Source organism: Microtus pennsylvanicus, chromosome 12 (assembly GCF_037038515.1).
Source record: "Microtus pennsylvanicus isolate mMicPen1 chromosome 12, mMicPen1.hap1, whole genome shotgun sequence".
Taxonomy (NCBI): domain Eukaryota; kingdom Metazoa; phylum Chordata; class Mammalia; order Rodentia; family Cricetidae; genus Microtus; species Microtus pennsylvanicus.
This window is the reverse complement of record NC_134590.1, coordinates 35,223,460-35,250,538: the sequence shown is the minus strand read 5'-3', so window position 1 is coordinate 35,250,538 and position 27,079 is coordinate 35,223,460. Positions and strand designations below refer to the sequence as shown.

Below are 27,079 nucleotides of genomic sequence, written 5' to 3'. Positions count from 1 at the left end.
TGTTTGATTTGTGTAATATCCCTGATTACATTTTCAAATATGTTTGCTTTTTTTCCTGGACTTTTTTACATTTTATTAATTATTATTGTGTGTGTGTGTGTGCGTGTGTGTGTGTGTGTGTGTGTGTGTGTGTGTAAGCATGCCCATGCCCATGTATAGAAGAAGTCAGAGATTCTTGCCTTCTACTGTGGGATCCAGGGATCGAACTGAGGTTGTAAGGCTTGCCTGCCAGCATTTCTACGCTCCGAACTCTGGCTTTGATTTAACAGTAACTAAGGATCATGTTAGGACACGAATTGCTTGTGAGACTTGCAGGTTATCAGCAATGCTTCTGCCTGCAAGTTGCACAAGACCTGAGTAACAACAGTGGTTAAAATAGCCAGCATCCCTTGCTCCATGAACAAGTAGGCAGGAGCCTGCCTGTGTTCTGGAACTGGTTCAAGTACACAGGCAATTGTCTGCAAAGTGACCCTGGGTTAGGAACTCCCCATTGGAACCTGGTGGCAACGACTTCCCCAGAATAGCTCAGCAGGGAGGGATCAAGCCATGTGGGCCAGTCTTTTCATTTTCCCTAGCTTCTCCCAGATTCTCCCCACTTCCTTACCCACCCAACTTTATGTTTTTGTCTGTTTTTCTCTTTAAAACAAAAACAAATCCAAAACCAAGAGACCAATAAGACCGAAAAACCAAACCAAACCAAAATAAAAAACCATGAAGTTTGTTGTGTGCTGGCTAAATACTCCTGGGCGTGGGGCCCGCCCTGGAGTGTGGCTGAGATACCCAGTGACAGTCTCTTGGAGAAAGTTGTTTTTTCAGTTGCCAGAGGGTATTGAATATAAAGACCCCATGTCTTCTTCCCCCTTCAGTACTAAGACCCTGTCTGGCTTGAACCCGTGTAGGATTTGTGCATGCCGTCACAATCTCTTTGAGTTCATATGGCATCTGTCCTGCTATGCTGGGAAGACAGTTTCCTTGGAATCATCCATCACCTCTTCCTCTTTTAAAAAGACCCCTGAACCTCTAGAGGAGGGGTGAGGACCGAGTCCAAAGTCCTTCACTCTCTGCACATTGCCCGGTTGTGGATCTCTGTGCTAATGGACAGGGCCAGTCTGGGGTAGGCCTACGAGACCGTGCTCGCTGTCATGCACCTCATCTCCCCGTCTTCCGGTTCTTACATTCTTTCTGCCCCTTTTCTGTGATGTTCCATGAGCCTTAGAGGGAGTGATAGAAATGCCCTGATTAGGGCTAGCACTCAACTGCCCCTTGTTCTTAACACTTAGCGTTGAGTCTCTGCGTTCACCATTTACTGTCAGTGCTAGGTGTTGGCGGGGTAAGGATTCTTAAGAATAAGAACTATGCCATCCTTAGATGTGTGTGTGTGTGTGTGTGTGTGTGCACATTAGTACACTTAGCTCTCAAAGTGCCTGCTTTGTATGTTGACTGGAAAGAATGCTTTACCCAACATATTTTACAGCTCCACTAAGCACCCACATCTCAAAGACCTTCAGATTTTCCAGGGTCTTAAATGCCCAGCTTAACTTTCTTTTTCTATCTCACCTCTTTGTGTGTGTGTGTGTGTGTGTGTGTGTGCATGTGGGTTAGTGTGTGGGTGGGGGGGTTGTGTGTGTGTGTATGTGTGTGCATGAACATGCATATTCATGAGTGTTCAGACCAGGCGTTGATGTCAGGTGCGCTCCTCTCTCACCCTTCACCGTGTGTGTATATTGAGACAGAGCCCCTCACTTGAACCCAGAGCTCATGATTCACCTAGACTAGACTACCAGCTTGCTGTGGGATCACTTGTCTCTACCTCCTGAGGCCAGGATTACAGGCAGGCCACTGCGCCTCTTGACACTTCTCTGGGTGCTGAGACTCCCGTCCTTACACTTGCATGGCCTGTGCTTTGCCATCCCAGCAGGCCTAGCTTCTCTTCTTGCTCCTCTCATTCTCCAGCTGTAGCCCGAGGTCCAGGCAGAGCGCTCTGTCTGGTCCCTAGACATGTAGGTGGTATTACTTCTTCAGGCCATTGCACGTTCCCCTGTTTTTGCTTTGTGAAACTCCTTTTCTCTCCAGATTTTATTCAATGCCACTTTCTGTGAGACACTTGGGGAGGTTTCGACCATTGCCAATCCTCCTTGCTTCCACGCCAACCTTTAACATCCTTCCCTCCACAGCCCAGAGGAAGTCCAGCTTTCTCCGTAAGTCCGTAACAGGGCCTTAAGCCTGAGCACCTCTCAGCTCCACTCTATCCCGTTCCGTTTCCGGTCTGCCTTCTTCTTTGATGCATCTGCCTCATTAACCAGTCATCTCCTGTCTCCATTGGTTGCTTCCCTAGCAGCAGATCTGCATCTGGTCTCCACAGTCGGCTAAATTCCAGACAAACAGGGACTCCCGTGACCGGCGAGCGCTGTGTGTAAAGCAAGCAATTAAGAAAAGTTGCTTAAATAGTAGATAAAATGCACAGACGTCAGAGGATAAAGTGAGAGCGCACGGTGCTAGAAATGCTGTTTCTTTGAGATTCTAACCCTGCTTTATTTGTGTCTTAATATAGGTCTATCTGCCAGCATGGGTATAGCACATAGGAGAAGCCTCTAAGCTAGATGTAGTGGTTCACATCTGTAATTTTAGCACTTGGGAAGCTGAGGCAGGGGAACTGCTGTGAGTTCAAGGCTAACCTGGGCCATGCTGTCAGAATGTTGTCTAAAAGAACACACACACACACATGCACGCATGCACATGCACACACACACACAAAGGGGATGGGGGGACAGTGCTCGAGGGCCTGGTCAGAGTCAGAAAACTATTCATCTGCCTTGTCCTGCCTTCCGGTTCCTGCCCCCTATGTAGGAGTTGGCAGCACCACAGGATGGTGCGACACTCAGGGCTGTAGCTCTCCTCCAATCAGCAGCGAGCACAGTCAGCGGCTATGAATGTTTCCTTGTGTCTCATCTGATGGGTCTATAAATTAGGGGTGTTTTCTACCGTAGGGGATTATTATGAAGAGAAGATGAGGTAATGTATGAAAGAGCCTGTAGCGTGGTCTAGAACTCTGTAGGCCTGAGTGGATGGTGCGGTGGGCGGCTGGGCTTACATAGTTGGATGTTTAGTGGAGCTGAGATGCCTTTGTTTTCCTGAGTTTGCTTCTTGAAAAATAGTTGTCTCCGAGGTGTGCTTGTTTGGAAGATGACCATGTGATATTTGATGATATAGCTGGGCTCTAGGAAATGTTTCCTGAATCAATTTAGTCACTCTGCAAACTTCATAAAGTATACTTACATAACTCACGGCAACTACTAAATTGGGCATGGTGACATAACCTGTAATTGCAGGAGACTGAGGCAGTAGAATTGCCTTCCTGGGTGAGAGTGAGTTCAAAACCTGCCTGGACATCTTAGTTGACTCCCTTGCTCAAAAATAAAATAAAAACCAAAGAGGGCTAAGTCTCGGTGGTAGAATTCTTACCTACAGTGTTCAAATCTCTAGATCCCATCTCCAGTATTGGGGTGGAATGGGGTTGAGGTGGGGGACAGCTATGGCATCACAGGTGGGGAGGACACAGCAATGACGTCACAGACGCTATAATATTGTGGACCCATCATTGGATATGCAACCCACTATGGACAGACATGTAGGGCACGGCTATATTTCTAGGAGTTGGAATAAGGAACACACGTATCACCAAAATGCTCCGTGCCTTTAGACCTGGGATGAAACCCTCTTGTTCCCTGTGATGATAAAATTAAGTCCAGTGGTGGTAACTTTCTTCCAGTGGACCAAGCAAAATTTAATCCATTTGTTCTCTGTATGCAGGCACACTTTGAAGCTGCACCAGCAACCGAGCTTAACGCAATTATCTTGACTTTTGACTGGGTTCCCCCCAATCCAACTTAACCAAGTAAAAATACAAAATATCAGCTAAAAATCTGAATTTCAGATAAAGCACTAATAATGTTTTTAGTATATGCATATTCCATGTCCATTGATTAGAGAAAAAAATAAGTTATTTGAAGGAAAAAGTGAGTATGTTGGGAGTGTCCAAGGCTAGTCACGCTGTCAGCAAGCTGTTCAGTCGGCCCTGAGAACTTGCCTTTAAAAAAGAGAAAATAACTCTGGAAAAGTGAGGTGTTGACTCTTCCCCAAACTTTAATACAGTCAAAGAAAAACATCTAGTAAAAAGAGTCCTGAATGGAAGAGAATGAAGGATAACGGCACGTATGTAATAAGATGCCACGATGAACCCCTTACTCGTGTGTGCTAACCTGAAAAATCAAGAAGAAATGTGTGGTTGACCAGATGGCTCAGTGGGTAAAGGCACCCGCCACCAAACTTGATGAGCTGAGTTCAATTCCCAGGACTCACATGGTGGGAGGAGGGAATTGACCACAAGATAATCAAATAAATGTAATTAAAAATTCATTACTATATTACAGTGCAAACGGGCCTTATTTGTATAACTTATTACATTTTATTCTTCATTGTTAAAACTTCTAGGCTAGGCTAATAAAGTTTTAGTAAGTCCTTTAAACATTTAGAATATAAAAATGTATCTGGATTTTAAAGTTATACTGGCAAATAGAACAAAATATCATTAGAATGCTGGGAAAAATAAGAAATTGAGTCATATATATCCACCTAATTCTACCAATTGCTAAGATATTGCCCTTATGTTTGGTCAACTCTTCCCAGCCCTTGACTATGTGGGAGTTTTAAAGGTCTGCTGTGACTGGTTCTTTCCAGGGGGACTCCAGATTCAAACGGTGTACAGTGCCGGGGGGGGGGGGGATTTGTTTGCTTGATTCTCTTGGGTATTTTCTCTTCCAATGAAACTGGCTTTGAGGAGAGCCGGGAACGGAATACAGAGGACTGTGAGGAAGGCTTGGCCTTCTGGGTGATTCACATCTCAACACATGCAAACTGATTGCTAGTCTGTTAGGAGGGCACATCTGTTGCGGGGGGCGTTGTTATGGTCCTGTATGTCACCTTAGGCAGGCAGGTACCTTCTGGTAATGTGGTCCCCTGTTGGATGCTTGGCGGTACCCCTTGTTCGCCTTCTCTTTGGATCTAGGAACTGCTTCCTTCACCATCTTCTTGTGGGGAAGATTCCCCAAGAATTAACTCCTTGATAATCCCAGACCAAGAAGTGTGCTGCTGGGATCTTTTAAACAAATGTATCCTTATTAATTGTTTGAGAATTTTATATGTGTACATAAAGTATTTTGATTATATCCACTTCCAACTCTTTCCAATAACACCTTCCAGATCAACTCCCACACTCCGACTCCTCCCAGCTTCCTGTCCTTTTCTTTTTAAACAACCACCTGAGTCCCGTTAGCTCTGCCCACATATATATGGGGTGGGTCATCCACTGAAGCATAGTCAGTCTGCCGGGGCCACACCCCTGAAGCAAACAGTCTTCCTCTGCCAGCAACCATCAATTGTCAGTAGTTCCTCAGCTAGGAGTGGGGCTTATGACCCCTCCCGTCTCCATGATGGCATGTTGACAGGTGGCTTTGTCTTCTGTGGGTCTTGTGTAGGCAACCACAGCTGCCGTGGGCTCAGGGGTGCAGCAGTTCTACCGAGTCCAGAAGACATTGGTTCATCCTTGTCTCCTCTGACCTCTGGCTCTTACAGTCTTTCCACCCACTCTTCTGTAATGGTCTCTTGAAGTGTGATCTCGATGCCCCATCTGTGGCTGAGCAGACCATGGACACTTACTTTCTGAAGTTTGACCAGTCATGATTTTCTTTGTTTACGAGGTCCTCTTGCTGTGGGGAGCGGATTAGATTCTGGTCTGTAATCCTTAAAAACGAATATTCTGCTCTGTGCACAAATGGCAGCGATAAGTCGGCCAAGAAGACCCTGGCATCCAGCCAGAAGATAAGTAAAGGGAAGAGAAAGATAACAGGCTTTCATGTGATGGAGAAAGGAAGCCTCTAAATCATGGGTCCAGCAGGGTATGCAGCAGGGAACAGACTCTTTCAACTCAAGCCAAACTTTAGACAGCAAAGTTTCTTTGGACCTTGTTTCTGAAATAAATATCATGTGTGGATCTCATTCTTCTAGTACCTGAACACTCTCTCTCTCTCTCTCTCTCTCTCTCTCTCTCTCTCTCTCTCTCTCTCTCTCTCTCTCTCACACACACACACACACACACACACACACACACACACACACACACTCACCTATCTTGGACCAGGTTAGAAATGAAACAAGATTCCACTGTGAGGTTTTCAGAATTACTCTTATGGGTAAGATTCATTCATACAAAATATAACAACAACAACAACAACAAAATCTCAGAAGTAAACAAGTCCATAGAGGATCTGATTGGGGGAACCTGTAGCAACATGTTCTAGGACATAGCTTACTGTGCCACCCTCCCTGATCAGGTGACAGAGATAAGAATTCCACGTGTTCTCTAGGAAGAGTCATTTTTCTTAGTGGGACAATGCTGGGACAGCTGCCCAACAAGGCAGCCCCGTGTTTCTCTGTGGCAATATTCTTTCCCCTAGCCCATTTGTTTTAAAAGTCCAAAGAAGAATGCACAGAATATTGAGGAACTTTTCTGGGTATAATGCAAGTTCTTTAATCTTCTCATTGGTCATTTGGTCACTGGACTATGATCGGCATGGCATTTTTGGTGTAGTCTACTGTATTCTGGAACTATAATACAACGCCTCAGGTTGGGTAAGTCTGCCCATACAGCAGGAGTGTGAGAAATGGGGGTCCAGTGGAGTCCTGCATTGGGAGAACAGGACATCAAAACATCTGAACATGAAAACAACCTTCTTTCAACTTTTGTCAGTTTTGCTTTAGGTGGTAATACATACATACATTAGTATGATTTTCAAATGACTGTGTGTGCTCTAAACTGACTTTGAAAGGTTATTTGCTTGGCTTTTCCAAGCCTAAGGTAAAAAATATATGCTTCTTTAGAAAGGATTTGAAAATGTCTACCAGGTACCCAGTTGGGCGCCATCTTCCTCACTCACCTTCCCTTTCTCCCTGCTCTGGAGTCTAAACTTGGTCTCCACTCTGGTTCCTTGTGGGTAGAGGGTGAGGCACCTGTGACCGATGTGCCCTTTGGAGCCCCATCCATGTCTCTGGGTGGGCACTGCAGGTTAACGCCCGCCATTCTTGCCTGCAGTTGGTGCTTATTCTGTCATTTCCGTTTCTTCTGATTTACAAATGTCACCCGCTTCACTAAGTTCTTTTCTCAGGGTCTGACAGTCTCTTGTGATGGTCTCAGCTTTTTCATAATTATAAGGAGATACTTATTTTTGTAAAAAAAACTTTAAACAGCATTTTTAATATCTCCCCCTCCTTGGGAGGAATATTGGGGCAAAACCTCCAGCTTTAGGTTACTGGACACCATGCTTTCTCTCCTTCATTTTAAATTGGGGTAGGTTCTCCAACAGTTGCTCATGACCGATGAGGCAGTGGTGAAGAAGATGGGGTGGTGGTGTCTCTGGGCTTTTCCAAGGGCATTCTACTAGCCCAGCCCATCCTGGGTCAAGCCTCCGGTGTCATACTTTCTTGAACGTGACTGTACAGCTGGGCCTGGTGGTGAATGTCTTTAATCTCAACAGGCAGATCTCTGTAAATCTGAGGCCAGCCTGGTTTGCAGAGTGAGCGCTAGGCCAGCCAAGGCTACCTGGTGAGACCCTGCCACAAAAAACAAAAGAAGAAGTAGAAAGGGGAGGTGACTCTTCATCAGTATTAGTAAATGAACTGGAGGGTATGTTTAGATAGTCTTTTGTTGCAAAGCATCATACGATTTTATGTGTATAATTTTTGTTATATAGCAGTTATATACATAGAAAGAAAATCTGGAAAATTTAAATAAACATTAAAAAGACAAAAAAATAAGCCAAGTATGGTGGCACACTCCTTTAATTCCAACACTCCAGTACTGTAAGTACTAGGCCAGCCTGATCTACATAGTGAGTTCAAGAGCAGACAGGGCTACCTAAGAGGGCCTGTCCCAGAAAAACCAAACCAAACCAAACCAAACCAAACCAAACCAAAAACAAAAAACCTGTAGCTACACTAAGACAGTATTAGTATTTTGGTATTGTTTCTGATTTCTATCCCTCCCTCTCATTTTATTCAAAAGTTAGGGTTATATTGTATTTACTGTTTAGCATTTCTTTTTTTCACGTAACATTTGCTATCATATATATTTCCCCCACAGTATTAAAATTTCTCCAGTAGTGGGAAAGGCTGTTTTCTGGGAGTTCCTGGAAGACTTCATGGAAGAGGTGGCATCTGAGTTTGGCTCTGGGGAAGGGTACGGAGAGCAAGTAAGGACATGTATTGGAAGAGAAGGGCAGCACCGTTGAGGGTACTGAGGTTGGGAAGAGTAGGAGGGTTTGGGGAGATCCTGTTAATGTTGTAGGGGCAGACCAGGAGAGACTGGAATCCAGAGAGAAGGCTCCTGCAGTAAAGAGAATGGGTCACAAATCTGCTCCAGTGTCACCCATGCTTCAGACACTGGAGTCCGTGATCTCCACCTGTGTGCAGGCTTAGGGCCGGGTCCTCGTGGTCTATCCTCCTCTCTTCCGTTCTCGTCCAGTAGAGATCTAGTTCAAACGACACCCCCTGGATCTCACTGCCCTGGTGATTTTAACACCGACCTTAGAAACTAGCATGTTTTCTTCACCTCTGGTAGAGTCTTCATTTGCTCCTGTTCTGATTTCCTGGGGGAGGAAGCCGAGAGCAAGGCCATTCTCTGGGCAGAATCCTGCTTTTCCTCTTTCTGGTTTATTAGCCAAGGTTGGAGCTTCTGAGGGCCTGAATTTGATGTGGTCATTAAATCATGGTGCCTCTCTGTGCATTGCACATTACCCCCCCCCTAAGAAATCACCTCCCTAAAGAAAAAAAAAGGTCAGAGACATTATTACCCAAGTTAAAAAATAATAAATTTTTAAACCTCTAGGCTCAGTCTAAAAGTATACTAACATTTTCTTTGTCACCTTCTGTCCCCGTTAGGCCAAGTTTAAGTGGAAGTCAGTTAAAGGCAGATTGTCATATTTTTTCAGACTTCTGGAATTTCTAAGTTGATATTAATAGAACATTATGCATATAAGTTATAAATTAAGCCATTAAAAGAAGAACCCTACTGTGAGGGCTCCTGGTGGTTTTCACAGGTGCTACACAGTCCTGTCTCAATTTCCTGGTCTTTGAGATGATCATCTAGGGAGACATTCAATCGCATCACTGTGGACTGTATTTGTGATAAAGTCTCCATAAAAAGTACTCATGTCTGTATGCCAAAGAATTTAAAGAGTGGGCAATTTAAGGTACAGCGACCACGCTCCTAGGGGAGTTTGCTCTCTCGAGGAGCAAGTGTAAGGTGAGGTGAGCATCTCCAGCAAGCTGGAGCGGCCGCCCATTGCTGAGAGCAAGGCCTTCTTTTGCCCTGCCTGTACCGGTGTTCTTTTGGACACGGAGACTGGGTCTTGCCTGGGCCACTGTATTATGTCTGTATATTTAGTTCTGTGTGAATGGGAGGGAGGGGTCTTTTGCCATGCCAAGAGCTTGCCTCTCAGCTGGTGTAGTGTACACTGCCCGGTGATGCCCAGAGGCTGACTGGATTCTTTTTAGAGCCTGGTGACAGACAGTCCATTGTGTGGATGTGGCATCACTCGCTCAATCACTGCCTCTTCCTGGACCATTCAGTTAGATTATTTACTTTGTTGCTGTTGCAAGGGCTACAGAGGTGGAAATTCTCACAAGTGTAAGGATCCCAGCACAATGTGCTCAAAGAGTAGAGTTGCTGGTTTGAAGGCATATGCATTCAAACGTTTGGTAGATCCTGGCAGGAATATGAAGAGTTGGTGGCACAAGGTCATAAGGGGTGTATGGTTTGTGAAGAGTTTGGAAACAACAGTGAGACCAATGTGGGTCCCCTTGGCTGATCACTGTACGCTGTCAGTGATGATGCCAGACTCATCTTTTCTTGCTCGCTTTTCCCTCTTCTCTCTCATCTCTTTACTTCTCTCTCCAGCTTCCTCCCTTCCTTCTTCCCTCCCTCCCTCCCTCCTTCCTTTCCTCCCTCCCTCCCTCCTTCCTTTCCTCCCTCCCTTCCTCCTTCCTTTCCTCCCTCCCTCCCTCCCTCCCTCCCTCCCTCCCTCCCTCCCTCCCTCCCTCCTTTATTCCATTTTTTTTCTTTCATGAGATAAGGTCTTGCTACAGAACCCTACCCAAGCACTAGACCAGATAGGTCCCAAACTCCTGCCAATCCTCCTGCCTCAGACTCTCAAGTGTTGGCATTACAGATGGGTGCCACCATGACTGTCTCAGAGTAAGTTCTTTATAGCATGGGCAGATTCTACCAGCATTTCAGAGGCAAATTATACCACCCCAGACGTTTCCATTCCTACCCTTGAACAGTAGATCAGGATTCAATGGTGATGGCAGGGTGGCCGTAGAGAACGGGAATCACATCTAGAGTTCTAGGAGTTGAATTGTATTTTATAACTTATTCTAAAGCTAAAGACTGGCTCATGAACATGTTTTTTTCCTAGAAATAGTTTTGTCCTGTGGAGGAGGGAGGTTTAAAAGTGTTCAACCCCGTCAACTGCATGCCACCGAATTTTGTCCAACAACATTCTGTGAAGACAGCAGGTCTTTGCTTGTTTTTGCTCTTTTCTCTACTGGGGGTTGGCCCTAGGGACTACGCTTGCTAGTTAGATATTATATTACTATTACATCCTCTTCTTTTGTTTTTATTTTCTTTATTTTCGAGACAGTGTCTGTTATCCACAGTTGGTCTAGAACTTGAAAAGTAGTCCAAGCTAGTCTTGAACTTGCTGTGTAGCCCAGGCTGACCTTGAACCTACCATCTACCTGCTTCAGCCGCTCCACTACTGGGGTTGTAGGTGTGCACCAACATACTTGTCTGTCTTCCGTCTGGACAACTAACCAGCAGTGTGTGAGGGCGGCTGAAGAGATCTGCTTGCTGTCTGAGATCAGGCCTGGAGAGAGGAGGAAGTCACACACACACTGGAGAGCATCACCTCAGTGTTCCCACTTCCCTTGGACTTTGTTTAGGATCGAGTTGTGTTAAGGTTACAGGGGTAGGCAGGCCTGACCCATGGGGGCCCGGGAGCCAGAGGGGTGAAGAGACACGTGACAGACTCCTTGGCTAACTGCTGGCATACAGACCCTAGTAGTCCACCTCCATAGCTTGGGCAAGGCCCATCCTACTCGGTGCTTTATTTCTTGTTCCTTTCTGTAAACTGGGGAGACAGTGGTGTTGACTACAGAGTGTTGTGGCTATTAAATGAGGCAGTTTTCATAAAGCATCTCAAGCAATGTCTGATAGATATCAGTGTTCATTACTCCTTGCCAAATGTTGGCTATTCAGTGGGGTGCGGGAGCCAGCATGCCCTCGTCTGACTTAGAGGTTGTACACGTTATCACTCACACCTTGTAGCTCCGGGTCTGTGACTCACCTGAGGTTTTGGTTTTGATCAGCAAGGGGGTTGGTGGTGAGAATCTAACCAGGCCCTTGGACTCCACACCTGGGCCCTTCACAGATGTTCACACGAAACAAATTCACCACTCTCTGCTGGGTCTCCCTCCTAATCACTTAAATAAGTCACAACTTGAGGCTTTACCCTAAAGGACTTAGTGTAATGATTACCCAAAAGACAGATGATCTGTCTGAAAAGGAAGTCAACAAACAAGGGAATAGCTGTCTGAAGAATAATTTCATTTTAGAATCAGGTGCTACTTTTTGAGTAAAAAGGTCACCTTTATTTATGGAGTGGAAACTTTCCCCTGGAGGGATGGGGGGGATAGATTAATGTGAATAATTTGGAAGAGCTAGCTAGCTACATGAGCTTTGAGCCCAAATGTTAAAGAAAGGACACGATGCATTTGAAACATCCAGTGTAGATGGAAAATGTGCTGACTCAGCAGGTTCCATCTGGGCGTGGAGTCATTCCCCCTGCAGCTGAGCTGCTTTCTGAAGCTCTCGGCTTCCTCATTTCCTTGGTGGGGGAAATGAGTGGGTTGACTTTGATGACCTTTGGGTCCTTTCATCTTACTGAGTTTCTTTCCACAGTGAGGGACTTGTTACCCTCCAGCCTGGGGATTGCTCGGTATGAGGAGGTACCAGAAATCAGGGGAATTTCCAAAACACAGGGCACACCATACATATTAAACACACATTGATGCTACTGTGATGAGATGGTGTTCCTACAGCTGGAAAACACCAGTGCAGTTGCTTTCATCCTTTTTGTCCCAGCAACTGCTGTTGTTGTTTATCTTAGAGAAATAATCATATATTGATACAAAATTATATATAAATCTTCATGTTATTGTAAAACTAGGAAGAATGGAAGTATCTAACAATAGGCAAATGGTTAAATAAAAGATGGTATGTTGGTTTAATTTTTTTGTTTTGTTTTGTTTTCTTTTTTTTTTTTTTGAGACAGGATTTCTCTGGAACCCACTCTGTAGACCAGGCTGGTCTCGAACTCACAGAGATCCACCTGTCTCTGCCTCCTGAGTGCTGGGGTTAAAGGTGTGCGCCACCACCACCCAGCAATAAACGATGTTTTCACGTCTGCATATATTGCAATTTTATCTAGTCGTGAAAATTATGGTGGGCAAATCCTGATATCGGAAATGTTAACAGCGTAAAATGTTCAGCTGAGGAGATTGGGGTTGTAGCCCAGTTGAGAGCATGCTTACCAAGCATGCGTGAAGCCTTGGGTTTGATCCCAGCACTACATGCACCCAGGAGGGGGCATGCTTGACCATAATTCCAGGACTGGGATGGTGGAGGCAGGGCATCCGAAGTTCAAAGTCATCCCTAGCTACAAAGTGAGTTGGAAGCTAACTTGGATTCTGTAAGATCAGGTCTTCAAGAAGAATTACAAAAACAAAAAATATGTTTATGTTAAATATGATCTTAATTTTGAAAAAAAAAGTGAAGTGCGGGAGAAAAATAGTAGGGATATGTATACGAATATCACACAGCTCTTGGCTGCGGGAGGCAGTTGTTTTTCACCTTATAATTTAGATTGTTCATGGTTTTGAAATATCCCATGATATATGTGTACTAATTTTACAAACAGAAAAAAAAAGGGGGCTCACAGGGAGCCCTTGGCACATGGTGGCTCCCTTAGTCATAGATGGTGTGGTGGAGCTGGGAGGGGTCACAGACCTAGGGGAGACTGATTTGGACGAATCAGAGATGATCCAGAGAAAATAGGAAGTGGCCAGAAATGAGTCATCTGAAGGGACCAGCAAATCAAATGCAGGACCGCTGCCCATCATCATGGTCTGAACGTGCGGTGGACAGTGTGGGTAGCTCACAGGGAGCCCGTGGCACGTGGTGGCTCCCTTGGTCATAGGTGGTGTGGTGGAGGTGGGAGGGGTCATGGACCTAGTGGAGACTGATTTGGACAAATCAGAGAAGGAGCTAGGCACTTAGGGACTAGGGGGAGAAACCACCTCCTGCTAATACAGGACCGGCCCTCTGCAGCTGCACCTTTGCAGTCAGAAAAGCGCCCCCAGGGCGGGAGCTCCCTAACGCTCAGACCGCCTTTGATTTCTGACCTGGTTTCGAGTGGTTTACCCACGTTTCACTCCTGAATTTCTTTCTTTTCCTTTTTAACGTTTTTGCCCTTTGCAAACAGTCAATTCTGCAGAATTCGGGAGGAGGGGTTCAAGGGAAGGTACTGAATGTGATGTAGCAGCTATCCGGTTACAGTTTGGTAATCCTATCTTTCAGCCGGAATGTGTTCCCGGCCTGGGCCAGCCTGGAGAGAGTGATCGGCCGGCAGCGGGCAGCGGTGGTGTTTCAGTGAGGCACTAACACAGGTTGAACCTGAATCACCACTTTTGTGGCTTCCACCTGGAGGCATGGCCTTGCCGATGCCCGTCTGTGTCTGCCTCAGTCACTGGTCACTCGATGCCCCAACAACATCACTCCAAATGCCTTTAAAAAGTCATTATAGTAGGCAGACATGTTACACAGGCCTGTAATCATAGTACGTGGGAGGTTGAGACGGGAGGGTGGCCGGTCTAAGGCAAGCATACTTTATTAGCACTAGTGATACCCATCAAAGACCCCTCTGTTTAAAACTTTACAAATTATTATTTTTTGTTTGTTGGGGACGGGGGGGGGGGGTCAGTGCACGTGCTGTGTGTGCGGATAGAGGTCAGAGAACATCTTATGGGAGTCAGGGAGTGGATCCCAGGAGTCACACTAGGGTCCTCAGACTTGGTGACAGGTGTCTTTACCCACTGACATGCCTTAGCTACTAAACCTGCCTGGTTAAAAAAAAATTCTTCAACTTGAAAAATTTGGAACACAAAAGGAAAAGTAAACTTGTATTCTCCCACATACCCGCCACGCGGCTTTATCAGTAGCTTCCCGATCTTTCGCACATTACCCTCTCCTCACTTATCGTCACTGGTTCCTGGAGAGAGATAAACATTTGTATTTATTTTACTTATAAATGGGTCGCAATTTCTATCAGATGAGAACATAGACCTGTACAAGCGAAGTATGTGTTCACATGTGCACGGAGGATCCCCTGCCTAAATTGCTTGAGACAGAAATATTTTTAAATTTCATATATTTTAGACTGGCATCTTTGTATCTACATAATGATATATGTCCGTAATGGAACTCATAAGTCTAAATCATGAATATCTTATATACAATTCATACACATCGCAGAACGTACTAATACATGGTATTTTAAGTAATTTTGTGCACGAAGCAAATTTCCTTGGTGTGTAATCTTAAATTTAAGATTATGTCAGTACTCAAAAAGTTTCAAATTCAGGGCCGTTGAGATGGCTCAGTTGGGGTAAGGCACGTGCAGCCAAGCCTGATGAGTTCATTCTCTGTGACCTGCAAGGTAGAAGGATGAGTTTTCCTCTGACCTCCATAAACATGAGATGACACGCACCCTGCCTCCCTCAAGTAAATAAATGTAAACAAACAAACAACAATGCTTCAGAATTTGCAGTATTTCAGAGTTTTTATTTTCATCTCAGTCATGCTCAACTTGTGTAATGAAAAAAAAACCAATTGTCACTGTACATAATCAGTGATAGTTTCTTAATGGCATTTAATAAGCAGGCGGTATTCCAGTTTCTTTGAATATCTAAAACATACACACACAAAACAAAACACCCCCCCCCCGAAAGAAAAAAATCCAAACCCCTAACTCTTGTGTAAGCTAGAAGGAGGAAGGGCTCAATGGAATATGACCGATGAGGAGGGGTCTCAGTGGAAGATGACCAATTAACCGTGGCGTCTGTAACTGGAGGCGGCTGCCCGGCTTCCTAAGCCTTCTTCCAAAAGCAGAGAGTAAAACTGACTGACATAGGAAGGAACCAGAAATCAGAGTGAGCGCTTCCAGAACACTTAAGCAAGTCTAGCTGCCCAGAGCTAGATTGGTTTTTAAATCAAAGACACTGATGCACCTCTTATAAACTCATTTTTGGGGGTGGTGGGAATTAAATGCAGAGACTCACACATGCTAGGGGAGCCACCTGCCAGCACCCTACACCCTCAGCCCAGAAAGTTTGCTTGTTTCGAGGGTCCAGCTCAGTCTTGATCTTCCTTTCAGAGCCCAAACTGAAGAAACAAAACACACAAACAAAATACTTCTTCAGAGTTGCAGAGACTGCAGGTAGGGGGAGGTGGGGTGGGGACATAGCTCTGTGGGTGTTTACCTCATAAGTGCAAGGCCCTAGGGTTTAATGCCAGCACCACACACACACACACACACACACTAAATAAATTGCACAAGTAAAGCATGTCTTTTTAGTGAACGTATTGCTAAATTCACATAAGCAAAATGAAGGAAACAGATCCACCTGCAATCACGGGCCCCAAGAACAGCCAGCACCTGACATGTTCAAGCAACACATTGAAAGGTCCATAGTTCAGCGTAGGTAACAGAGACTGCCTTCGGCTATAGAACTCCACAGGGGGTTCCCCCATTAGTGACCAACCTTAAAAAAGAATTTCAAGGGAGAAGCCAGAGCAAATGGGACCAGTGTTCCAGTGCTTTCTGCTTTCACGCAAATTCCCACAGAAGCCAAGCACTTGTGATCACCCAGCAAGCAAAGGGAACTGCGTAAGGTGATTCTCACTGAATTTCTGAACTGTTGAACTGCTGTGGGTGTTTCTTTTGGGGGGCTGGGGGGGGGGGAAGCACAAGGTTTTACTCTGTAGCCCATGCTAGCTTGGAACTCATAGCAGTCCTCCTGCCTCAGTCTCACAGTGCTAGGACTGTGCCTAGAAGGGCAACGTTTTTGACAAACCACCAAAGCCATCTCTACTTAAAAGCCATCCACATAGTTATAATTTGATGTTTGTTCTCTCCTATGACGTGTTCTGGAGGGACTCTCCTTTCCAGGGCACACATGAGAGCAGTTCTCTACGAGAAAGCATTTCTTAGTGCAGCAAGGAATCAGCTGCCACAATTTCATCCAAATCCGGTTCTCACAAACGCCCTGTGAAGACGCGATCTGGTTCTGGTTTTACGAATGGGTCTAGCTGTTTCCGCTGTGTGCTGCTTTTGGCATCGAGTAAATACAGGGGGAATTACGGAGACAGAGAAGGGCAACTGAGGTAGTCCATAGGCATGGCGACGGGAGATAGGGCGCGGGAGTCAAGGAACGCTTTTGAGAACGGGCGGCGCTTTGGCGTGAATGAGGGGCAGGATTTTAGCTGCTAGAGAATCGCTGAATTTGTCTATAGAAGGGGACCTAGCGAGAAAGAAAGTCTGTCTGCTCAAGGTGAGAGTTGAGGCCCTACATGTCTGACCTCAGAGGAAGAGGATTAGGATAGCTCAGGTCCCAAGTCCTCTCCCTGCCTCCCTTCGTTCCTTTGTCAGAGTAGACCGAAGGACCAGCACCTTTCTTTTGTGGCATGGCGGCGCTCTTCCATGTGACTCTGTGTCTGAACTGTGGAGTCCTGCAGAAGGTGCTCTCCCCCACTTTTTTTAGAAATGGTTGGAAGAGAACAAAGGAAAACCAGGCCACGGAGATGAGACTCCGACATACCGGGACCGGAGGCTCATTCATTCTAATCTGAAGCCCCAGAGATGCAGCGTCAAGGTCCCTCACGGGTATTCTTTAGAGTATCTCAGAGGACGCTCTTCCTGATAGCGCCCTATTGTGGACGCCTGGCCAGCTAGCCACTCGTGACATGCTGCTGAAAACTCGCTTTTGTTTTCCACCCACAAGCAGTATAAGGGAGAATGTCCTTTAGGAGAAACCACTGAAAGACCACCAGACTCCATGCTGCCCATGTGGGCCATAGTGGCTGTCCTGAGGGTGGATGAGACACGCCTCAGAGACTGAAGATCATGTCTATATAGGGAGTTGCTGCGTGTTCTGCCTCTCCACCAGCTCCATATATGGCCATCTACTAAAGGCCTGGCCTGTCACTCCACCTTACAGATTCGTGCGGGGCTTTGGTTCTTGTCTACCAGATCAGCAATAAAGGTTTTCCTTTGGCTGCATTCTAGTGGGGCCACTAGGCAAGCTCACCATGCCTAACCGCTTACAGCGTGGGGAACCACGGCTCTGAGAGCTGAACCCATGTGTCGCTCAGTCATGATGGGCTGTGTGGGAAGGTCACTTCACTCCGCACAGAGCCCTCTTCTCCTGTCTGGCATTTTCTGAGCCCTACAGGGCCACATCTCAGCATTTCTTCCTTTATGTACTATTTTAATTTTGTGCTATAAGAAGAAACTTCTGTCTTGTTTTTTGGTTTTATTTCTGGGAATAAGATACACAGTCCACTCTTTGCCAGAGAGATCTCTTAGGTGATGCTTCAAATTCCTCATGTGAAGGAGTAATTGCTTGCCATTATATTTAGTGGTGATTTCCCAACAATGTTACTGATAATGAGTGCATAGTTCAGTGCTTACATATGGTGTGTTCATGTGATGTATCAGGCGAAGGATTTAAGCCCACAGGGTACTCTCAGCAATTTCCTCTTACAGAGGTCTGCCTTGGGTGTGCTTTAAGTGTGGTATGCCGGGATGATTGCTAGCAGGAGTACCCTGTGGGCTTAAATCCTTCGCCTGATACAGCTCTATAGGTGTGTAAACCAAGACTTAGAGTTTAAACAACACGTCAAGAGCCACCCCCTGCCCTGTAGGTGACGGAGCCTGCTGGCAGCTGCAGAGAACTCCACGGAGGGTCTTCCCCATCTAACCAACCTTACCAAAGCATCGCAAGGGAGAAACCACAGCCAACTGTCAGGCTTCCAGTGATTTCTCCTGCTTCAACTCAAATTCCTGCATAAACCAAAGACTGGACGATTGCCAACAAGGGAAGGAAATTATATACGGTATCCATCCCTCATTAATTTTTCTTCCTTGCAGTTCCCCAAAGTGGCTGGGACCCACTAGAGCCTGAGGCCACACACGCCCAGCTGCCTTTCCTGCCTTCCTGATTCTTGGCCAAGTCAAGAGCCGGTTCACAAGTGTCATTTACACACCAGGTGGGCAACTGAATCCTTTTTCATGTGGTGGCCAGAGCTGTGTTATCATCACAACTGGTTCTCTTCTCCTCTCTTCTCCTTGCCTCTCCTCCCCTCCCTCCCTCCCTCCCTTCTCCCCCCTTCTCCCAGCTTCTCTCTCAATAGAATCTCTTTCTATATAGCTTGAGCTGGCCTTTAACTTAGGATCTTCCTGCCTCAACCTCTTGGTTCCTGGGATTAGAGATGGGCACCACTATACCCATCATTCAAGGGCTGATATTTAAGGACAAGCTACTCCTGTCTCTTGGCCAGGAGATGTTATAGGTGCTAAATGTTGGATAATAATAAGCTCTAGCTTATTTTGTCAAAGGTGGGAATGGGACTGGATGAGTAGGGTTGAATGGCTACTCTGGGGTGGGATCCTCACTTTTAATTACTTTGGCAATGAAGAGGCTCCTTGTCATCAGAAAGAAAAACTTCAGTTTTCCCATTCTCTTTCTGTTCCAGTTGACAACCAAGCTTCAGAGGTTTTCTCAAGGAGTCGCTGCCTTTCCCCGGGGCCGACAGAAGTAACATCTATAATTGATGTCCGAGATTCTGAGAACATAAACCCTGGTTGCTGTCTTCCCATGAGATGGAGCCTGCTGCCACAGCTCATTGAGGGTTCTTTCCCTTAGCATCCTGGGCTGGGAAGTAGGACTCCAGACAGAGAAGATGCTGAGCTCTATCAAATGCGTGTTGGTAGGGGACAGTGCCGTGGGGAAGACCTCGCTACTGGTACGCTTCACCTCCGAGACCTTCCCGGAGGCTTACAAGCCCACGGTGTATGAGAATACTGGCGTGGACGTCTTCATGGACGGCATCCAGATCAGCCTGGGCCTCTGGGACACTGCGGGCAACGACGCCTTCAGAAGCATCCGCCCCCTGTCCTATCAGCAGGCAGATGTGGTACTGATGTGTTACTCTGTGGCCAATCACAGCTCATTCCTGAATCTGAAGACCAAATGGATTAGTGAGATCAGGAGCAATCTACCCTGCACCCCAGTGTTGGTTGTGGCCACACAGACTGACCAGAGAGAGTCAGGACCCCACAGGGCCTCCTGCATCAATGCCATAGAAGGGAAGAGACTTGCCCAGGATGTGCGAGCCAAGGGCTACCTGGAGTGCTCAGCCCTTAGCAACCGGGGAGTACAGCAGGTATTTGAATGTGCCGTCCGGACGGCTGTCAACCAGGCCAGGAGACGAAACAGAAGGAAGTTCTTCTCCATCAATGAGTGCAAGATCTTCTAAACCCCAAGGTCCTGCGCCCAATATTCACGAACATACCTCAGAGACTAATGGGAGAGTGGAAGGCGGCAAGCAAGGGGCTGATGGTCCTTCTCGGCACATTTGAACAGCCTTTCTTTCTGGATAGAGTTACCGGGAGGTCGGCACTGCTGCCTCCACTAACTGCTCTACAGAAACATTCTTTGCCCAGCACAGCCAGAGAGATTCCTTGGGAAGCCATATGAATAGTCCATCTTCAATGAAAAACTAAAACAAGCATCCTAACTTAGGCAATGGAGTGAATTTCCCAAGTATGACATATTTAAACTCACATTTTTATTTAAATAATAATCAACTCTACAGCTTTTGTTTTCATGCTTGGGAAGTCTTTGAAAAGGCAAGCTGCTGTATGAGGGGAATAACTTTGTGGGGCTCAACCATATGTCTGGAGTGCTACTATTTTCTCCTGAATCTAATTTGGTTGAAACGACTTGCGTGCTGTGTTTCTCTGGATAACCACACTTTCAAATGACCACAAACGTGTCCCTGCAACTCGTTTTTCATTTCCCTATTACTCAGAGTTGTGTATAAAATACAGCTCCAGGCTGTAAGGTATTTTAACACCGCCAAATGAAATTGAACAGTTATTAGGTTTTCTATGTAAATACAAAAAAACATTTCTTATTTACGATATCACCTGTCACTCAGAGAGCTCCAATAACACACCAAGTATTCCTTTCTCACTCAGTAAGACAGAGAAGAAAAACAAAAATCTTTCTGCCAGAGAGTCACACTGTGCAAGGAAACATCAGCGGAGCTTGGGGACCCTTCTCCTTGCCTGCATCTCTTGAAGGGGGCTTTGTGATTGGTTACAGGTCTTGGAAGAAGAGGACAGGCAAATGTTCTGAACGATAATTAATCTGACAATGTTGTTCTCATTTGAATTCTAAACTAGGCATGACCCCATCATTTATTAATTCTAGGACTGAATTAAGATAATTAAAAAGCCAACTACATATGCATGTATGTGTACATAGTACAAGGGGAAAGGCAGGATTTATAGCTTTTACTGTTTCATGAATAGATAATCACTTTGAAAAAACATCACAAGTCCCAAGTTTAGATAATGAAAAAGCCTGTAGTAATTACTCAAATAGAAAAGGGTTACCAGTGAAATACTAAATGAATAGGGCCATGCGCAGCCACACAACCCTCCTTTCTAATTGTCTGAAGGCTTGTATCTCCCGCCTCTTCTACTCCCAGATTGTCATTTACCATCCCAGGCTAATAGCTAGGACCCCCTTGAGCCATCTTTCTTGGAGCCCAGAACTGTTAAGGGGTTGTTTGGTTGTCACCACGAAGGGCGAGGAGCCCAAAGGAGCATCCCTACCGAGGATTATGTTGGTATAAGCAGATCAGTTTATTACATTGGTTCTCTTCCTGGTTCTTTGTGGTTACAATCCGGTAAACATATCATCTAACGATCCCCACGCTGCCTTCTCCTCTGCCTCTCTCTTCCACACCCAGTCAGAAGCCTGGGACCTGGGTCTTGGGTAGAGGAGTTACCCCCATAGCATAGGACTGGTAGGTTTGCTTTCAGCTACTCTCTCAGCCCTCTGGTTCTGGGGTTTGTCCTTGCCTCTGGGCCGCCTGCCTCTCTTGACTTGAGAGCGCTTGTCTTTAGTTCATGGTCCCATCGGCATGAAGGTTGGAACGCTGAAGAACTGTCCAGGCGGGGGAGGAGACAGAGGCTATATCCTCCATGTCCCTTATGCCCTTCTGATTTTCTTCTTTAACACACAGAGGTTTTTGTATTGATTTTTCTTTTGGCGTGTGTGTTTGGGGAATTGAAACTTTTTGTTTTGTTCTCACACTGTAGCCCAGGATGGCTTCAAGCTTGCAGCAATCCTCCTGTCCCAGCCTCTCCAATGCTGTGATGATAGGTGTGAGCTACCATGCCTGGCTTACCAAAGGTCTTTAACAACAAGCACAGTTTCCAGATTAATCTTTGCAATATTTTAAAACACACTGAAGAAACGAATTGCCACACACTAAATTAGTTGTTCCCTAATAGTTTTCTTTCTTTCTATCGAAAAGAGGTGGGGCTTGGGGAGCATCTAAAAGTGGGAAAAATCGAGGGAGGAAGAGAATGGGTGGCCAGAGAGGATGCTAATGACATTGCCTTTACTGGAGTAAGGACACAGGGGGGTCTGCTCTCACACTGGACGGCAGGAATTTATGTGTGAAGCCTTCCCGGCAGGCAGCTGGTCGGAACTTAGCCAGTCAGGGGCTGTCTTCCCTACTAAGCTCTGTGTCCCCAAGGCAGGGCTACCTCCTAATTAGCTCTGTGTCCCCAGGGCCTAGCACAGGGAAGGAACTGTGAGGTTGTGTCAAATTTGGCTGGAGAGAGAAAGGCCGAAACTGGGCCTCAAAGCAGTTAGGAGAGGGAAGCAGACCCGAGGAGATGTGGAAGAGATAAAGAGGACTTTGTGGAAGAAAGGGCGTACTTTACAGGACTGTATGTTCAGTTTTACACGTCTACATGAAGACATGTGATTCTTCCCCGTCAATACTTATGGTGCTTTTGTTTGTATGTTTCTCCTTTATTATTTCAAGTGGCAAGATTAAATACGTTCGTGTTTACATGAAAAAGTGGATTTAAATTGTCAACTTATTTGTTCTTCTTTATTCACTACAACAGAACATGGCGTGAACTTAGCACAATTCTGGAGGCTGGGAATTCTGGAGTCAGGGGCCAGCACAGTCAGGCTCTATAGAGGGACCTCTTCCTCATCTAGTTGATGTCTTTTTGCCCTGTCCCTATGTGGAGCGGGGGATGAACTCTCCTAAGAGCCCTCATCCCATCTGTGAAGGCTCCACCTTTCTGACACATTCTCTCTCAACGCCATCATCACGACTATCAGACTTGAGGAAAGCAGTGTGAGGGGAAGGGACACACACATCCGTTATAGCAATGTGCTGTTTTGCCTTGTTTTATTCATCCTAGCTGAATGGGGCAACGGAGTAGTCAACTCTGATACAACAAAGCCAGGGACAAGACAACCGAAACCATCTTGATAGCTAAAGTACGCTGAGTGGTTCAGATACCTAGGCGCTGGGCTAAGCTCCTGTACGCCATTATCATGATACGTGGTCTATAAGTGGTTCACACGAGTGAACCGAGTCTCAGCACGTTAACGGGACAAGCCTGAGCTATACAGCAGGTACGATGCAGTACTATGAGTCTGGGACAGGCTTGCGTGGCTCCAAACTCTACACAAAACCACCCTGCCCCACTTCCTCCCTGAGCAGTTAGCTGAATGGCTTTGCCACATCCGATCTCCTGTAGCTGCAGGCCTCACCCGCTACTTCTGTAAGGGCCTGTATGAGGAGAAGGAGTTGTTCATTTGTTGTTGTTTTGAGACAGGATCTGACTCTGTAGCCCAGGCTGACCCCAAACGCATGGTAATCTTTTTTGCCTTAAACTCCCTAGTGCTGGGATTACAGGTGTCCGTCACCATACCCAACTGAAAAGATTATATATTGCAGTACTGGGAATCAAAACCAAGGCCTCATGAATACCAGGCAAGCACTCTACCCTAAGCTACTCCCCCAGCCCTAAAAGATGGTTCTTAAAAGATGGTTCCATGTCCACTCTCCATCTTCCCTTTTTGTCTTTCTTCCTGGTGATGAGGCTAGACCCCAGGAAATACCCAGAGTCACCTATGGCAAAGATCCCCATTTCTACTGCTCTTCTCAGTGTCATTTCCTAGATTGATTGGCAGGCGTGAAACACAACACGATTTCATGCTCTCAGCAGCTTGGACAATCTTTTATTTCCTCATCTTGTCCCTCTCCTCAGGTCTCACGTATCCTCTGAATGAGCAACAAGGAGGAGAGAGGCTGCCCGGGTCTTTCCTTCTGAGGGTGCAAAGTCAGGAAGGGCACTTGACCCAGGAGATGTGGTGCAAGGGTTCCAGCTTGGAACCTGTAGTTCTATGAAGTGACCGAGGGAAGAGGTCTCTGTTAGTGTCGGTCCCCAGGATTAGAAGGCAGTCCTTAGGGGTTGAGTGACTTCAGCATAAGTCCACGGCAGGGACTTGGATGTTCTCAGACTGTGTCTTTTTTGATAAGGCAAAGACATACTATCTCTGGCCAAGATCTCAAGCAGCTTTACTCTTTGAGATAAAACAAGCCAGGGAAGCTGCTTGTGATGTGAGCTCCTGAAGGCACTTGATTAGTCCTAATGTCTCAATTAACTCTGAGGACTCTAAAAGTTACTGTGAAACTTAATGTTACATTAAGCACCATAAATGATGAAAAAGGAAGGAGTCAGACTGTGAGACATTTTTGAGTCAGAAAATCTGAGTTCTGTATCTTCTAGCCTCAGATTCTTTTTCTTAAAACATAGGTACTAATTTCTAGTTCTGTAGAGGATTTGTGTAATGATTATGAGAGAACTTTATGCCTGCAAACCTTTGGTCAGACATCACGTTACCACATGGCTGCTGGCTCCCTGTGCTGCGGCATAAACTGAATCTCTATATCAGATCAGAATTTTCTAGGGGTTTCATCCTGTGGGCAACACGACGGGAAACCCACACAGAAGCAGATTCTGTCAACTGAAGCAAGACGAACAAAACGACAGATAGAATAATAAAAACATCAATACATTACATCTGAGTGCTTGCTGGTTCCAGGCCTGTGTAAGGCACTATACAGAACACACATACACACACACATGCACACACAGGTGTATACACACACACACACACACACACACGCACACACACACACACTCGCACTCACAGGGCAGGCACTTGCAGAGATAGAGACGTACACACAGACACACTCACAGAGGCAGACACACACATACGCGTGTGCGTGCACGGAGGAATTCTTTGGTTGAATTGAGATGTTTCTTTTTACAGTCACTTTTTAAAATGTCCCAGCTTACCATCTAATTTTCATATACATAAACTTGGTGTGTTAAGTTGTATGACTAGTGATGGCCAGTGATCATGACAGTTGGCAGTTTGGAGCTCAGGACTGATCCCTGCCACACATGCAGGGCACACTGATGACCAGTGCCTGGCAGCCTTCCTGAGTGACCTGCCTTCTGTCACTCTTCCTGTAACATTCTCATGTGACCATACACGGCCCGACTGGTCTCGGTTTGCTGTCCCTGGATCTCCATTTCCCTCTGTTGCTGCCTCCCAGGCTAGTCCATGGATCCAGCATCCCAGGTCTCTTCCTAGATGCTTCTGCTCTAGCAGGAAGTCAGAAGGCAGGCGGTGTGGGCAGGGTGGAGGGGGGAGCTGACTCTCTCCTTTCACCCATCCTGATTTGGTGCCGCTTATTTGCAATGGCCAAGGCCCCCACCCCAGGGTTGGGGCTCCAGCTTCCTCTGGGCTCTGAGATCTCCTCTCCTGGCCCCTTAGCCTTAAAGGAAGCTATAAGTCCCTGCTGGGACAACATCTGATGGGGTCTCTTTATCAGGGTCTCCCAAGCAATGCTTTCATTCAGGTCTCTTCATTTGAACCACCTGTAACAAATTTAGCTTCTGCTGGACTCTGGGCAACAGACTCACTAAATAATAACTTACCTGTTTGTCCTGGTTTTGTTGTTCAACTCCCCACTGAAAGGTGAGGGCAAGCAGTATAGGTAGCTAACTCCCCTTCCCTGAGCTACAAGATAAAAACTAAAACCATTTTCCTCATCTAACTGCTTGGACTAGAAAGGAGGAGTTGATTAATTGTTATGACAGCTCTGGGATGGTAAAGTTAACAATTAAATTATATGTAAGGGGCATTTCTCTGTCCTGCCAGCCAGCTCCCAAATAATGACACGGAGACTTATTAATTATGAAATCTCAACCTATAGCTTAGGCTTGTTATTAACTTGCTCTTACAACTTAAATTAACCCATTTCTATTTAATCTACATTTTGCCGTTTGGTTTTTTAACCTTTCTTTTAATCTGTATGCCTGACTCCCTCCATGTCTTGTTGGTGTCTCCTCTGTGCCTTGATTATTTTCTTCTACTTCCTCTCTCTGCCTGGAAGTCCCACCTATATTTTCTGCCTAGCTATTGGCTATTCAGCTCTTTATTGAACGAACCGATCACAGCAATATATTTTCACACAGTATACAAATATCCCACAACAATTATGAGTACTCCAATCACTCAATTGTACTGAAGAAATTGTCAGTCTCCATCATGTATCAAGAATAACCAGCAGTCAACAAGCAAAACATCTCAATCTAAAGACAGATATTTGAGCCTAACACCATGGTGCATACCTGAGATCCTATTACTAGAAAAGCTGAGGCAGAAGAGTCAAAAGTCTGAGGTGAGACTGGACAATACATCAAGACCCTGTCTGAGAAAAAGGAGGCTATTTCTTGGTAGAGAAACAGCATAGGACCAATGAGCAAAAGAAAAAGGGGCTTAACTATATACATACTCATGTATCTGTTGGCAATCAGGTACCATCAGAGAGGTACCTTTTAAACCGCCATATCAGCAAAAGCATTTAAAAGTATGATAGCACCAAGCATTAACAAGGACTTGGGACAGTGGGAGCTCCTGCATGCTGCTGATGGAGCGTAAGCTGGTACAGCCTTCTGTCTTTACTTAGCATAGCTGAGTATCTCATATTAGTGACCCCCACAGAGAAACATCCATACCCAGATGTACCCTTCTATCGATTGACAGGAAGACGTGAATAAGGGTGTGCTTAGTAGCATGGTAGCTAATGGCAAAAGTTAGAAACCACATGATGCCACGGTCAGACAAGGGCCAGTTGACTTTTGATGTATTCACATGTGAACCACAATGCAACACTGAAAACACATGACCTATAGCTGTGTCTATCAGCAGGCATGAGGGTAGACGCATGTGAAGGAGAAAAATGCACTCAATTGTACTGAAGAAATTGTCAGTCTCCATCATGTATCAAGAATGACCAGCAGAAAATATAGAAAAATAACGCGTCGAATTATTCCATTTATATGGTGTTCTAGCATGTATAAAACTTAACACCGAGGGTTAAAAGTGTTTTAAAGCATAGCATTCAAGTAAGTGGCTACCTCTTACCTGAAAACAGACTGCAAAAGTCCAAGGCCACTAGAGGTGTGACACAGCTCTGGGAGCAAAGACCTGTATTTTGGTCAAGCCATCTGAGTCATAAATCAAGTCAGCTATTCACCTCCCTAGGGCAAGTTCCGGGCTCAGGAAATAACCCAGTAAATTCTTATCTCTCCCAGTGAGTTAAGAGTGCCTACAGGCCTGCAGACCTGTGGGCTCCAGAAGTAATTAGCATCCCTCCCTAAAC

At 45.8% G+C, this 27,079-nt stretch overlaps 1 protein-coding gene across 1 annotated transcript in view; it reads left to right on the top strand.

The window, feature by feature from the left end:
* Rhoh (ras homolog family member H) overlaps window positions 1–20,235 on the top strand; it is a 31,987-nt gene extending 11,752 nt beyond the window's left edge. The window contains exons 2-3 of the mRNA XM_075943333.1: window positions 18,381–18,499; window positions 18,986–20,235. Coding sequence (XP_075799448.1) covers window positions 19,193–19,768 — 576 coding nt within the window. The 5' untranslated portion in view covers window positions 18,381–18,499; window positions 18,986–19,192 and the 3' untranslated portion in view covers window positions 19,769–20,235. The remainder of the gene's footprint in view (window positions 1–18,380; window positions 18,500–18,985) is intronic.
* Window positions 20,236–27,079: the final 6,844 nt, after the last annotated feature.